Source organism: Abramis brama, assembly GCF_963993115.1.
Source record: "Abramis brama genome assembly, chromosome: 15".
NCBI classification, from domain to species: Eukaryota; Metazoa; Chordata; class Actinopteri; order Cypriniformes; family Leuciscidae; genus Abramis; species Abramis brama.
Window position 1 is genome coordinate 3,602,207 of NC_139977.1, and position 15,134 is coordinate 3,617,340.

The 15,134-nt window shown below is 36.8% G+C and overlaps 1 protein-coding gene across 3 annotated transcripts in view; it reads right to left on the reverse strand.

Annotated features, from left to right (window-relative positions):
- The window catches only part of camk2a (calcium/calmodulin-dependent protein kinase II alpha), a 77,998-nt gene that overhangs the window by 14,726 nt on the left and 48,138 nt on the right, over positions 1 to 15,134 (reverse strand). For all 3 annotated transcript variants that reach the window (XM_084137636.1, XM_084137637.1, XM_084137638.1), the window contains 9 exons: positions 14,966 to 15,020; positions 13,075 to 13,140; positions 12,641 to 12,713; positions 11,132 to 11,234; positions 5,952 to 6,035; positions 4,166 to 4,260; positions 3,956 to 4,078; positions 3,597 to 3,680; positions 2,515 to 2,557 (listed from right to left, as the gene is read on the reverse strand). In XM_084137636.1, the coding sequence (XP_083993762.1) occupies positions 2,515 to 2,557; positions 3,597 to 3,680; positions 3,956 to 4,078; positions 4,166 to 4,260; positions 5,952 to 6,035; positions 11,132 to 11,234; positions 12,641 to 12,713; positions 13,075 to 13,140; positions 14,966 to 15,020 (726 nt within the window). The remainder of the gene's footprint in view (positions 1 to 2,514; positions 2,558 to 3,596; positions 3,681 to 3,955; positions 4,079 to 4,165; positions 4,261 to 5,951; positions 6,036 to 11,131; positions 11,235 to 12,640; positions 12,714 to 13,074; positions 13,141 to 14,965; positions 15,021 to 15,134) is intronic.

Here is a 15,134-nt window from a genome sequence, read left to right on the forward strand (position 1 = left end):
GAACAGAATACTTAAAAAAGAAAATAATTCTCAGACTGGACCGGATTAAGGTGTCGTGGCGCCCCTGAATCTGTGGCATCTACTACATGTTCACTCTAGAGTTCATTTTGTTGATCCTGGAACAACATTCCTGATGGAAAATTCAATCCTAACCCTATCCCTACCCCTGAACTAGTTATTCCTAAAATCAGAGGGAAATGATAGATGAATAACACTGATGTAGAAGCAAATAACCCTGGTTTTCAACCTAAACTTGACATGAACTATAAACGTGTCCCTCAAATCTGATTGGTTGTTCAGGGATCAACAAAGATGTTGAAATCAATGAAAACAGTGAAATCAGGTTCTGCTTCACCCCATGATCTCCTACTATTTGAAAACATGTTTAATGGACATGCCTGTCCACATAAATAAAACATTTAATAAATGCAACTTCACATTACAACAATGTGACTTAAAATGAATTAATTTCATGTGATTGTGACTTTAAGGTGAGCTCACATATACCTTTGTGCGGCAAAATTCTGTGGGTGCAATTCAGTCATCTCAAATAGGAAGGGACACCTGAGGCGAAAAATGTCCCTGCATGGATTTCCCATCGGATTCAAGATGGTTGAACTCTGAATGTGTAAATTCAGCGCGTTTACTCATATAAAGCTGCTTAGTTAGGAAGTGACATCTGAATAAGCAATTCTTCAGTATGGAACTATTTTGCCTGTAAAATTTTGAAGTTTGACTAATGTGACTGTGCACTTACACCTAACAAATTGAGAATGTATCTAAAGAAAAACTTCTTGTCATTCAAACCCCAACATCTGCAAACTGGCCTTCACCAGGGTCCCATATTTGGGTTTACATATGGCGAGAGGGTTACAGATGCTGGGTTTTTGAGGTCATGCCGGTGGTGAAGGTCTGTGCCTGAAGCAATAAGTTAACTCTCAGTGAACAGGCATTGGATCAGGCATCCCATGCACATATTGTAGGACTGCTGCAACCACTCAACTGGAAATAAACTAACATTCATTTAACATAACATTTTTCATCTGTCTAGCAGAATCACAGTTTAGACAGAAAGACGTGTATAGTAAAATTGTTATAGCTTTATCTAGATACATTATGAGCCATAGCAGTTTTACCGTCATCTCACCACCAGAGGTCATCTGTATAATGAGTGTTTGAAACCTTGCATCTCAGGGTTTCCCATTAATTAATCAGACTCTATATACAGTAGGTCAAGATGGAGTGAGATAACTCCTTCATTCATTTCCTCTGAACAGCAAAATTGTTTGAGATTTAGTCAGTCGTAACACTATTATCTTATCTAATTTTGTGTCTTTGGAAAATCTATGACATTTTATTATGTTGAATATCAAAGGTTTTTGTGTCTGTTTGTTAATGAGGGATAATATTGTTTTCATTTTGAAGGGAAAAGATGAAAGCAAAGCTTGGGGTAAGATGCCCAAAATTGGCACAGTAGCTCACAGTTATTAGTGTTTTTATTTTTTTATTGAATACTTATTGTAATTAATGGGGTTGTTATTCAATACTTCCATTGAATTTAGTTAGATGTACATTCAAGACATTCATTAACACCTATAAGATAATTTAGGGCTATAATTTAATTTCAATTCACTGTCTTGCTATTATGACTTAAATAAATTAAAATATGAGCAATTAAATATTTATATATTCATATACCTTTATTTATGTCATTGAATAAATTTACCATTGAATAAAAGAGATGAATCTCTTTTACTGTGGGATTGTGCCTTGTCTGTCATCAGTTATTCACTTATTCGACTAAATTGTCAAAACATACTTTTAAATTAAATAGTTGGTTAAATATTTAATGTTAATTTTAAGACCTGCTAAAAACAAAATGATTTTTTATTATGTCCTCAGATATGTATAAAACCATAGAATTAAAAAAGGGTGTACTTTCTTTTTCACATGACTGTATGACAGTGACACTTTTTTCTTTTTAGAGCTGCGTTACAGCAGAATTGAACTCTGTGTGCATCATTAAATCATTATTTTCTTGTTTAAACAATCTGTATTGTATATAGCACTATATAAATAAAGGTGACTTGACTCTGCACAATTCCTTTACTGTATTAGAAATGCAAGTTTCTTTCTACCATGATCTTGGACATTAGACACCATTGTTGAGCATGTTTGGATAGTTAGTCTAGACTGCTGTGTGTTTCATCACTCGGCCAGTTCTTGGACTGTGTTTGATAAGATGACATGGCTTGGACAGATATGCCAATGATTAGAATTTGTTTGTTAAATTTTCCAAATGCTTGCAAATGGCTAGACTCATAAGCATCAGCCATCTTTCAGTAAAGGGCCTCACACACAACAAGATTTTCAAGCATCTCTACAAACCTTCATTGCAACGTGAATCAAAACAGTTCCAGTGTGGTTCCTGATCATGACATACTCATACACACTCATTTAACATAGGGTAGAAACAAAAACAGTAGATAACAGAAATATAATATTTCGAGTCACCTGAGAAGTTTCTGGTGGCCAGCATAGTAGTGAGAATAGCTCCCTGAAGGCAAAAACACAGGATCTTTTAGCAAACGTTCCTCAGTAACAGTGGTGTTGTGTTATCAGAGTTACAGTATGCAAAATTCAGAATTTATTAATCGGCTCCCTTTTAATTCGCAAGTAGGAATTTGAACGGAATTGGCTTTTAATTTTTATTTTTTTTTCGTAAAACTTTCAAACAAGATCACAGACAGTAACATAGTGTCGGCCCAGATCCGGCCCACATCTGGTATGCGTGGAATCCACATGTACCAGATGTGGCCCGGATCTGGGCCTACACTATGTTACTGTCTGGGATTTGTCAAGCCAAACAAGACAAACTTTATTTTTCAGGTATTTATTTTATTTTATTTGTTTGACTTCATTTTTATTTGGAAATTCTGCATATTGTATGCTACCTCTGCTAGAAATTGATTTGGAATTCAAAAGGATTTTTGGAATTCCATTTGGAACTGTTAAGGATTCCAAATTGCCTGGTTTTCACCCAACATGTATTAAAGTGGAATAATGTTTATAGTTGATGGAACAACCCTTCACTCTAAAAAAAGATGATTCTTTAACGTTTCTTTGCATGTAGTAACAATTCTATTTAGAACTGTATCATCATGAAGAACCCTTTATATGCTGAAATGGTTCTTTGCGTTAAAGTTTATGGTTCTTTATTCCTTTATTCTTTATTAATATATACAAATAATATTGATAATAGTAATATTAATAATATGAAGATACTAATGAAAATAAATATTGTTGAAAATGTTATTTATAAGGCACTTTATAGCACTTTCAAAAGCATGGTTCTTTATGGAACCTTATAAAAAGGATTCTGCCATTGATATAAGTTCAGCAAATTAAAGCCAAAATACAAGCCAAAGAACCCTAATTTGGTACTGTTTAGAACCAATTTTCTGAAGAGTGTTGTGGGGTTCAAACCTGCAACTTTTTGGGTACCAGCCCAGATCTTTACATCCTTCTTATCATTCTAAACAGAGTCAATGCGATCTCACAGTACGAGAGCTTCTTGCAGCCTTATATAAACTTACCTTAAGCTTCCTTCTGGCGTTGAACTTCTTCAAACATTCAACAGTCTCCTGTCTATGCATGCAAGATGCAACAGTGGAGCGATGCTAAAAGAAAAAAGAGGCACGGTAAAACAAGAGGATAGGTAGAGCCGTTTCCTGATCATGTAATCTCAACATAAGAAAATACCTTTGAATTAATCATCCAATAAACATTCCCTTCGGACCTTTGTCAATTCATTAATTGCATTGCTGGCTAAATTAACCTGTATATAAATGGTCAAATGTAACAATACCTGAATGCATTAATGGGGCATTTTTCTCAAGTTGCAATAAAAGATGCATGTATGTTGTACAGTCCTGATGGACAGTCATGAACTCACTGAGATCCACGGGTGCTTGAGCACCTCCGCAGCAGTGATGCGTTTAGCTGGGTTGATGGTCAGCATCTTATTAATAAGATCTTTTGCCTCAGGAGTGACCGTATCCCACTCAGGTGAAGGAAACTGTGGGTGCAACAAGTATGAATCAGACACACACATCATTTCTTCTGGCATTATCATCAACACTATATGAAGGACGCTTTCACTGACATCATATGCGCCAGCTTTAATTTGCTGATAGAGTCTATGTTGGTCTTCATCCCAGAAGGGTGGGTATCCAACCAGCAGAATGTAGAGAATCACACCTAAAGAAGAAATTAAGATGGATGTTAATAAACTTTAAGCTTTAATCCATGCAATATATATAATCTATGCTATAGAGCAAGGCACTTAATACAAGGTATAAGGAGAGACTTTTATTTTTGACTATGTGTCTCAAGTTGTATGTACTTTTTGAGCATTTAACATCTTAAAGTCCCCCTGTGGTGAAAACACAGCTTTAAATGTTGTTAAAACTATGTGGTGTTTTTAATATGCTTTAAGACAAACCATGTGTAAATTCATAAGTCGACAGCATTGCTGAGTATTTTCTCCTTAAAACTGCAGTGAACCAAAGACAGTCTCAAAAACACGCTTTGAAATCGCTGGTGTTTCTGACGTCACAAACTACCTTATAACCAATCAGATCAACGTGTGATCGTCAACCAGTGGATCTCTGAGCTGAGTGAGTGAGTGGAGGCGGGGCTCATTTGCATATTCATAGAATAGCGTATAATATTATTATAATATTATACCATGCATACACTATTAAAAAAATATATAGATTATAGACTATATTTGACTCTCCAGTGCTGGAACAGAGCTAAAACAAAGTGTGGAGATAGATCTGGCTATGCAGGACCTTAGCTTAGAGTAATTCCTTTTTTTTGCATGACGCATTTATATTATAGGCTCTTTGGCATTATCCTGAACATTGTATAAGCATTTGTTTCATGTGTCATTGTAGTTGACCTCGCTAAATCATTATAGATTAACATTATATTTGCTGTTGTGGTAAAACAGCATTTTTTGTGTGTTGGAGTAAAGAGTCTGTGTTGGAGTCTGAGTTGCGCAGGGACCCGGCCGCCTGTTGATGACGTTAATAGGCTCCGTCTCTAAGATAACGTTAGCTAGTGCTGCACACGGTTGCCGCTGTAGAGAGCGGAAGAGAGAGGCAATAAGGCAAGGCTCTCGGGAGCGTGCATAAAGAGCACATCCTGGAAAAACATCCAGAGTCCTTCACATAAAAAGGATAGCCATCACTTTTGTGATGTAATTTGGTTTTCCCTGTGATCTGTGTGAATAAAAGCACAGAATAAAGGAAAGCTCTGGCGGTATAAAATAACTAAATAATCAATTTCAGAACAATTATTGGAACAAATTTTCTGTAATATATGTGATTTTTTACAGTCTGGCAAAAGACATTCAAAATTCAAAAGACAGTAAAAATTCACTGCACATCAAAGTGAATGTAGCATTGCAATGCAACACTCTGCAATGGATGCTATGGTACCATACTGCATCATCATGAATGAATGAGGCATTTATATAGCGCTTTCATATGTAGGCCTACTACTGTACACCCAAAGCGCTTTACAATCATATCAGTGAATCTCTCCTCAACCACCACCAGTGTGAACATCCACTTGGATAATGTGACGGCAGCCGCAGAACAACGGTGCCAGTGCGCTCACCACACACACACCAGATATAGGTGGAGAGGAGAGAAAGTGATAGAGCCAATTCAATGGATGGGGATTATTAGGAGGCCATGATTGTTAAGGGCCAATGGAGGAAATTTGGCCAGGACACCGGGGTTACACCCCTACTCTTTACGAGAAGTGTCATGGGATTTTTAATGACCTCAGAGACTCCACAGGACCTCGGTTTAACGTCTCATCCGAAGGACGGATCATGCATCCTTTCAGTGTTTGAGGCAAAAATATGACACACTAACCACATGCCCACAGGTCCACAGCTTTTCCATAGGGGTCCTTCCGTAAGACTTCAGGGGACAGGTAACCAGGAGTGCCAGCAAACCCTTATGTCAGAAAAAAAAAAAACATTTATAACCTTTATTTGAGCATATATTTCACAAATTGAAAATGAGTTACATGAAAAAAGAAAATTTGAAGATAATTACATTTGCACAATTTAAATTCCCAGACTATTACAAGAAAAGTCTCCAGTCAGGCTTAAGGACCCCATACAATGCAAATGGGAGTTTAGTCAGCATCATGCCCTTTCAAACCGGGACCACATGATGAAATTGTGGAGCGTCAAATTACACAATTCAAAACAGAACAAATTTGGAACAGTACTCTTAGAAACCCACATTATTTACTGCATATTTATACTGTATCTTGTAAACACAGTATGTATATTGACAAAGCATGGCTACAATCACATCACAATCAAGTCAATGAATAAGAAAATTAGAATGACAAAATTCGGTTTCACTTTATTTTGATGGTCCCTTTAACACGTTCTGTTGACTATAAGTAACGTTGCACCTACATGTCTACTAACTCTCATTAGAATGTTAGTTAAGTATTAATAGACTGGTAGGGTTAGGGTTAGATTAAGTTGACATGTAGTTGCAAAATGACTTATAGTCAGTAGATTGTCTGTTGGAGGACCATCACAATAAAGTGTTTGCAGATATTAAGCAGACAGTCTACTTATACTCCAATGAAAGTTAGTTGACATATAGTTGCAAAGTTACTTATAGTCAAAAGCATGTTCAAAAGGGACCATCAAAATAAAGTGTTACCCAAAATTCATTACATTGATTACAACATGTTATAATTGGAATCCCTAGAAATCCCCTAGAAATTAAAAATCCAACTATTCCTTTGTGTATTTAGTGACCTCATTTTCTGATGCTCTTTGTCGGTTATTGTCTTTGTTTATGAGCTAAGCTGTTTCTGTTGCATTTGTGTTCTCCATCACCGTGTGGAATATTGTGTTTATTAGAATGAAAACTGGTGCAAAGATGTCTTCCTCAACTCTCCCTTCATCATCCCTGCTGGAATGTTACACATATATTACAAGGGATGTTTTCTTCCCATTATGATTTTGGTTGATTTGCTATAGTTTTGTTCATCTCTCTTATTTTGTAGTTCTGTCTGTTCCGTTTTCCTGTGTATTTGTAGTCATGTTGTAGTTTTTCTGCCCGATTGCCCTGTCATTGATTGCAGGTGTGTCTTGTTCCTTTGTTTGGTTCTGCCTTTATATACCCCAGTGTTTCCCTTGTTCCTGGTCGGTTGTTCATTGTCCTCCCATGGATGTTGCGTGTGTATGTGTTCAGTTCTGTTTTTTCTCCCATGTTCCTTGGTTTCCTGGTTTGATTTGTTGATCCTGGAACAACATTCTAATCAACCAATCAGATTAGAGGGACATGTTTACAGTTTATGTCAAGTTTAAGCTTAGAACCAGGGTTATGTGCTTCTACATCAGTGTAATACATCATTTCCCTCTGATTTTAGGAATAACTTATGGGTAGGGTTAGGTTTAGGGGTAGGGATAGGGTTAAGACAAAGATTTTCGGACAGGAATGTTGTTCCTAACCCTAACCCTAACCCTAAGTCAAGTCAAGTCAAGTCAAAGTTAGCTAACCCTAACATGTCTTACTTGGCAAAATCACGGTGAGCCTCTGGCCTCACCGGCTCAACCACGGTTATCGGGTCTGCCCAGCCTCTGATGGTCGATAAACTCATGACAACTCACTTATAACTATTTGGCTCCACTTCAGTTCAGGGTCTATCACTCCTCCTTGGTCCTTTGTTCTGCCGGCTTCACCGTGGCTCGCCGGTCCCTCGACTCTGCCGTGGTCTGAAATCCCTGCGACTCCATTGGGGTCCCTTGACCACCTTGGTCAGTCATTGCTCTTGTACCGCCACAGATATTCGGGATCCCGGCTACACATCACCCTCCACCCCTTTGGCTGCACTGGCCTCCTTCTCGCCAACTCTGCCTTTGTCCTCGCTACCAACGATTCTGCCTTGGTCTTCCGATCCCCTGGATCTGCCTAGTTTGTCGTCACTTTGGCTCTGCATCCCTTCGTCTTCACCTAGGTTTTTTGTCCTCAGAATGTTTTAATGACCTTTCAGTCCTCTGGCTCCACTTGATCAGTACCTCGGGGACAAACAAGGAGGATAGTCCTGCTGGCTCCATCGTGGCCTTCAGCTCTGCCTTGGCTCCTTGTTTGTCTGGTTCGGTTATGACTCCTGGTCTTTGGCTCTGCCCTGGCTCTTGTATTGGTGCTGGATTCTGGTCCTGAACCACCGTCCTACCCCCTGTACCGCCTCCATTCCACCACCCTCCTGAACTCTAGAGTTATGCTAGGGTTTGTAACCCGCTCATTATATTCATCACATTGTAATGTGCAAGTGTAAGGTATGTTAAGTGTAAGGCATCTTTTTATAAATAAACACCATGTACTATGATATAGCTATGTTATCACATGGATTGTGTTACTCTGGCATAAATGGTACCCAACAAATTCTATATTCAAGTAAAGTCAGTGCTTGAAGTGGGCACTTCTATATTTTAATCGGTAGCGTACCCTCACTTTTTCTTGCGTACCAGCGCTTCTCACAAGTTGCTGGTACTATCAAACAAGGAGGACTCCCTGGAACAAGTGGTGCTCAATGCAGAGCCACGCTCCCCCTGTCTGGACGTCATGGGTTTAGCTTAACTTAGTCCAGCTCGACCTCTGTGGATCTAATGGGTGGAGGGATAGAGTTATGGGTGGGGATATGGAGTGGTTGGACCTTCTAGCCCCACTAATTACGCCCAATTTTAAATCTAGAAAGGGGGAGTGCTGGATGTCCAGTGAGGAGGAGCTGGACTTCACAGTCCATCCGTGGCTCTGCAGTAAGTAGCCTCTCATCCTGAACGCGATTTCAACCGAGGAAGACCCCCAAACCCCCATCCTCGGGAGTACTGGCACTTATTTCTTTCCCACATCGAGCACTGGTAACAGTAAAACCTATATATTGACAAGCCAGCAGCAGGCAAGTCCACCAAACCCCAACAGGCACTGAAAAAATAAGTGACAGCCATTATCCTAGCTGAAACTGGGTAAACCACTGCCTTATATGTACTGTATTAAGGGTGTAACGGTTCTCGGTAAAACATTGAAACTGTACCGACACCGTGAACCTAAAATCATGATACAAACCGAACCATGAGCAATTTGAACCGTTACACGACTAATATGTATACCCTAAAGATGAGCTGTCATTGTGACTGAATCAAGAGAAGTTGACAAGGAAAACAAGTCAGGCTTGTAAAGTAACCAGATGTAATTGCAACCTTGAAGACAGAAATCTGAATGAGATGGTGCTAAGGCCCAATGATTACGTCAAAACGCACACGTTAAAGTTAAAGGCAATCATTAAAGTGACTCATATTAAAGAGAACATAAACTCATATTGTTTTTCTTATTCTCCTAAAATTTATACAGTAATTGTATCAAATGCATAAAGATTTAAATCAGCACCAAAACAGGTGCAAATATACAGAAAAGTAACAGAAAAAGGGAACAGAACAGCATAGCTAGTGTTGCCTTTGTCAACGAAAATTATGACGAAATATTGTCGTCAACGAACCTTTATCACCTGACGAAAACGAGACGTAAATGCTGGTGATGTGACGATGACTAAAATACATGTATAATGCAATATTGTTGACGAATAAAAACGAGACTAAATGTGGTTTACAAAATAAAAACTATGCTAAAATGTCTCTTCATTTTCGTTGACCAAAACGAGACGAGACGAAATGTTATAACGTCACGACGAATGAGAGAGTTGTGCGTGAACCCATAGCTTTGTCGGGTTTAAATTCTGGTTTGCGATCTGGTCACCCGATTATCAGCGAATTTAACAATATTACTCCATTAGTTATTCCATTAAAATGTCTCATTGATATATTTGACACATTCATAATCATTACTTTTGCCAGTTCTTTGTGACAGCTGTTATGTGCGTTATTGGCAGCGTCTCTGGTTACATGAACGCGTCACTGCATCAGCACCAGAACATGGAGATTTTATTTTAGAGAATAATCGCACAACCTATTCGATATTCTATAATTAAATAAACTAATCGAATATCTAAAAATCGTGACTCATCCCTGCATGGAATCTCTTGTTTCTTTTCCCAAATCTTCACTCACGTCTAACCCATTTTCTAAAGGGATTATAAACGTTTCTTCATTGGTTCGCTTTTAATTAGGCCTATTATTCGTATTCTTTACTGTGGTAAAGTAGAAAAACGCTGTAGGACAGATAGCCTACATTTGTACTTGCATGTCAAATTCTTTTTAACACAGTTTGTGCTTGTTATATTAGACATAGGGCGCGTCAAGTTTAGTTGTAAAGCGCGTTTCACACGCGCGGGTGATTTTTAGTTTCACTTTCTCTGGCAGCGCAATCTCAAACATAGCCTAAATATCTCGCCCTTGTGGAGGATAAAATTCGCTCTTCAGACCAATTTACATCAAGTAGAAAACACGAAGATATCATAAAGAGATCTATGGTCTCTTTCCTGCTCGTGTCCCACATCCCTCTCAAAGCGCAGTGGTAGGCTATAACACGCGTCTTTGTGTGGAAATATAAAACGAGTTTTTATTTTTTTTAAATAACCCCCCAACCACCGTCGGTAGTTGGTCCATTACCGCAGTGGTAAAAAAAACTGCCACTGTCACAGCCCTAAATATACTAAATATAATAAGATAACCTTGTTTGAAATTCTATATTGACTGGGTTAAATAGAATTGCATTACTAAAAAGAGACTAAAATACAATTTTCATTGACTAAAACTAGACTAAAATGTCATCAGTTTTCGTCGACTAAAACTAGACTAAAATGTCATCACTTTTCGTCGACTTAAACTTGACTAGACTAAAAAGAGTATGAACGTGACTAAAACTAATAAAAACTAAAATGACAGCTTGACACAAAGACTAGACTAAAACTAAAATTAAAACAGGCCGCCAAAAACAACACTAAGCGTAGCAATTCATATACTCAATATTATGTGAAGATATCTTTGTAGTGTTAATCTATGTTTGTTTTTTTTGCAATTCCATATTAATGCTGTTTGGTGGTATAATAAATGGGTCATTACCAAACCAGGCCTGTTGTTCCCCTTCAACCTCAATGGCAAGGCCAAAGTCTGCTAACTTCACAGCTGCGCCTTTGGATTTGGAAGCCAGAAGCAGGTTCTCTGGCTAGAAACATGGAAACAAACGGGACAAAAAAGAAAAATATTAAAGTGCTTTTTTTTCTTCCAACATATTAGAACATACATATTGGAGTAGTATTTCACTAAAGTTAATTAATAAAAGACAAAACAATTGTATTCTCTTTGAGTCGATTTTGTACATTGACTTGGCTAGTCATATTCAATGTACTGCCATGTGTACTGTATATCGTACTAGCGTTGAGCAATATCTGCAGAGCAGAAACTCTTCTGTCAATGACCATTGCTGTTATAATTGACCGTAAATTCCCAGATCTAAGACTTAAATGTCACTGGGGCTTCTGTACCTGAATACACAGTGCAGTGTAGACAATACCACAACCATTTGGAAACAGCACAATCAAAAGTTTATATGTTTAAAGGTATAAGCAATTGTATTATAAGTAGTTTTATTTTTTTAAAACTTTTTTAAATCCTTGTGAGACCCCAACTTGCTGAGTCTTGGCTGCTTTAGTCGACTGCATTCAGATTTTAGAATTATATTTGTGTCTTTTTAAGTTTCCTAGTGGTTTTTTTTCTAGATATAGTCAGAGCTTATGAATTTAGCATGAGTCGTACTGAAGAAAAGATAAAAATGAGCCAATTGTGGCATCTCACTGCATGTCTCTCACTCCCAGTGTGAATGTGTTAACCTGTTAGATAAGGCCGCTATAATGAGAACGTTTTGCTTATGCAGTATACTGTATGTAAAATAGCCCTTAGTTGTTATGTCTCTAAACAGTAAGATCAGTTGATATATTATTACCTACACACTGATAGAGCATCTGAGAGCATTTAGATTAGAACTGCATGATTAATCATTAAAAGATAGCGATCTCGATTCAAACATGCACGCGATCTTATTCCTAAATGACAATGATTCGCCTGTGTCTATTAAACCTTTGACAAGTACGATCACAGCGAACATTCAGATCTGCGTTCTGATCAAGAGACAGCAGTTGTCATGTTTAAGTAAGAAACAGCTTCACAGTATCATTATTTCTGTCATTCAATAATTCAAATTATCACAGAAGTACTGGGAATAAAGTTTATAGTTCGGATATAAACACTGATGTCTACGGAAGCCATCAAAATCACCTTTAAAAGTAACTGGATACTTTAAATAAAGATTGTATCGATTACATCGTTACACCAGTAGGTGGCGACAAGACTGTTAAAAAAATGTGTTGTCATTGAATCATTCACTCAAGAGATTCGTTCAAAAACGCTGATTCATCCAGTAATGAAACAAGTGAAGTATTTAATCATTCATTCAAACCGATTAAAAAAACATTTTGTCAAATTAATGATATATTTTTGCAGCATATATTTTGTTGTGCTCGGCCCATAATGAGTGCTACTAAAAGACATTTATGGTCAATCATAATAAAATACCTTTAAGTCTCTGTGAACGACACCCATCTGATGGCAATGAAGAACAGCCTCCAAAATCTGCTGTATGCAGTGGCTTCAGGCAAAAAAAGAAAAGAAAGAGAAAACTTTTACTCAAATACAGGGGAATATATTGGCCACGCTGGACTTTCACACTGGACATTCCAGTTTCTTTTGCTTTGCTTACTGTAAAAATAAGGAAGCTATTTCTGTTTTACTAAAGTGAATTTTATGCAGTCTGATGAAAATGCAAAAATGGCAGTTTTATGGATAGTTGTGCAAAATTTGTGAGTTATCTGGCTCTTGTCAAGGCAAGGAGACTTAACTTTGGATTATTTAAGTTAGTGTGCATTTATGCATTTGCATATTTGACATTATTTGTGTAATTCTTTTATACATAGAGTGAGTTTGTGTTATGCTGATGATAGCCCACCCACCTGGCATCTGCTTCGCTGTAATATTCCCTGGCAACAATGTCTTCAAACAGCTCACCACCCGTTACTCTGGACCAGACGACAAGAATCAGCACTAGTTGAAGGATTATTTATTATACTTCTATAGGAACGTCTGACCCTGTGAACTTTTCGCTTTTCACACTCTCACTAGTTCATTTAATTCGTCTACTAACATGGTGTATACCAGGGTGTTTTTGTGACAGTACAAAAATAAAATGAATCATATTAAAAAATCAATAATCATACACAACAGTGGCTAAAAATGTGATTGCATATATTGATTTTAGGTATAAAAAAATAAAATAAATAAAAACCGAGCAGAATTATTAATGTAACGTAAATTGCTTTTACTGTCACTAAAGTCATTAGATTTGTTAAGGCTTTAGACAACAATCAAAAATATTTTCATAACTTGGCATGGTGTCAAAATGATGTGAGCCACATTTTAAAAAGAAGTAAAAAAAAAAAATGCTTTCATTAAAATTAAAAATGGAGGATATGTAATATGGCAGACCATAGCAGATTTAGTACTCCGCATAATAGGCCAAATTTAACAGAAATGAAAAAAATTATACAAGCACTTTTAAACATTGTTATATTTTGGCAACTAGGTGGTGCTGGCACTGAACTTATTAAGGGTTAGGGTTAGGGCCAATGAAATACCAAGTTTCCTAACCATATGGGTACAGTACCAATCATTCGATCTGGTACGGCCCATGGAATATAAAGAAACCAGTCTCATGGTTTTAGGTCAAACTTTACTGTTTAAACTTCATATCCATACAATGAAAGTAAACAGAGTTTAGAAACAATGTTGCCTTGACTCCAATGACTTTCAAAATATCTATGCTAGATATGTCTATGCTAGATATATGTATATGCTAGTCTTCTGTGTAGTATAGTGTACATAATAAATACAACATAAGTATGTTGACTTTGTCAATGTGGCAAAACTTTTCCAAAGCAGTTGCAATATGATCTTAATATAACAAGAAAAAAAGAAGAAAAAAAGTTGGGTAACACTTTCTTTTAATGTCGTCTCATTACACGTTACATGTATTTATTATAGTGTTAACAGTAAATTATGTGTAACTACAAGCAACTGACACTAAAACAAACCCTAACCCTATATTAAGTAGGCTACATGTTGTTAATTAATATTACTCTGTACCAATGTGTAATTTAACTGTAAAAGGGGCACGTTAAAATAAAGTGTCACCAAAAGCTGAAATTTGTTAGTTCTAATAATCACTGTTAGATTAAAATGCCTGAAGTCTAAGAAACACCCTTATGCTTTTCAACATCTGGAAATTTTAAGACAAAAGTTTTATGAAGGTGTCATACAGTAAGTGCTGTAATTATTTCAATATGAAGAAAGGGTAACACTTTACAATAAGGTTCATTAGTTAACTACATTAGTTAACATTAACTAATAATGAACTGCACTTATACAGCATTTGTTCATCTTTGTTAATGTTAATTTCAACATTTACTAATACTTTATTAAAATCTTGTTAACATTAGGTAATGCACTGTGAACTAACATGAACAGCTTTATTTTGATTAACTAACATTAACAAAGATTAACAAAAACAGTAGTAAATGTATTGCTCATTGTTAGTTCATGTTAGTTAATACGTTTACTAATGTTTAATAAAGGAACCTTATTGTAAAGTGTTACCGAAGAAAGATATCTATTGTATCCACCCAAAGTCATTAGCTATTCCCACATAAACCCTGACATTAGCACAGGCAAGTAAATGTATTCAGCAATTTCTGAAAACAAATCATGCATTTACTCACATGTAAATGTATAGTTTACATAAAATGCTAAGATGCTTTTTATCTGGTATGGTTGGTCAGAGAAACTTACAAGTCGAAGATGAGGTAATGGTGGCCTTCCTCTGAGATGCTGTCATGCAGTCGCACTGGTGAAGAATCGACGGTTGTGGTTTGCATGGAAAAGAGAAAAAGAGAAAACATGATCTAGAAGTCATTTTTGTTCCTTATGGTTTTCTTACAGATATTGTTTTTAGGATTGT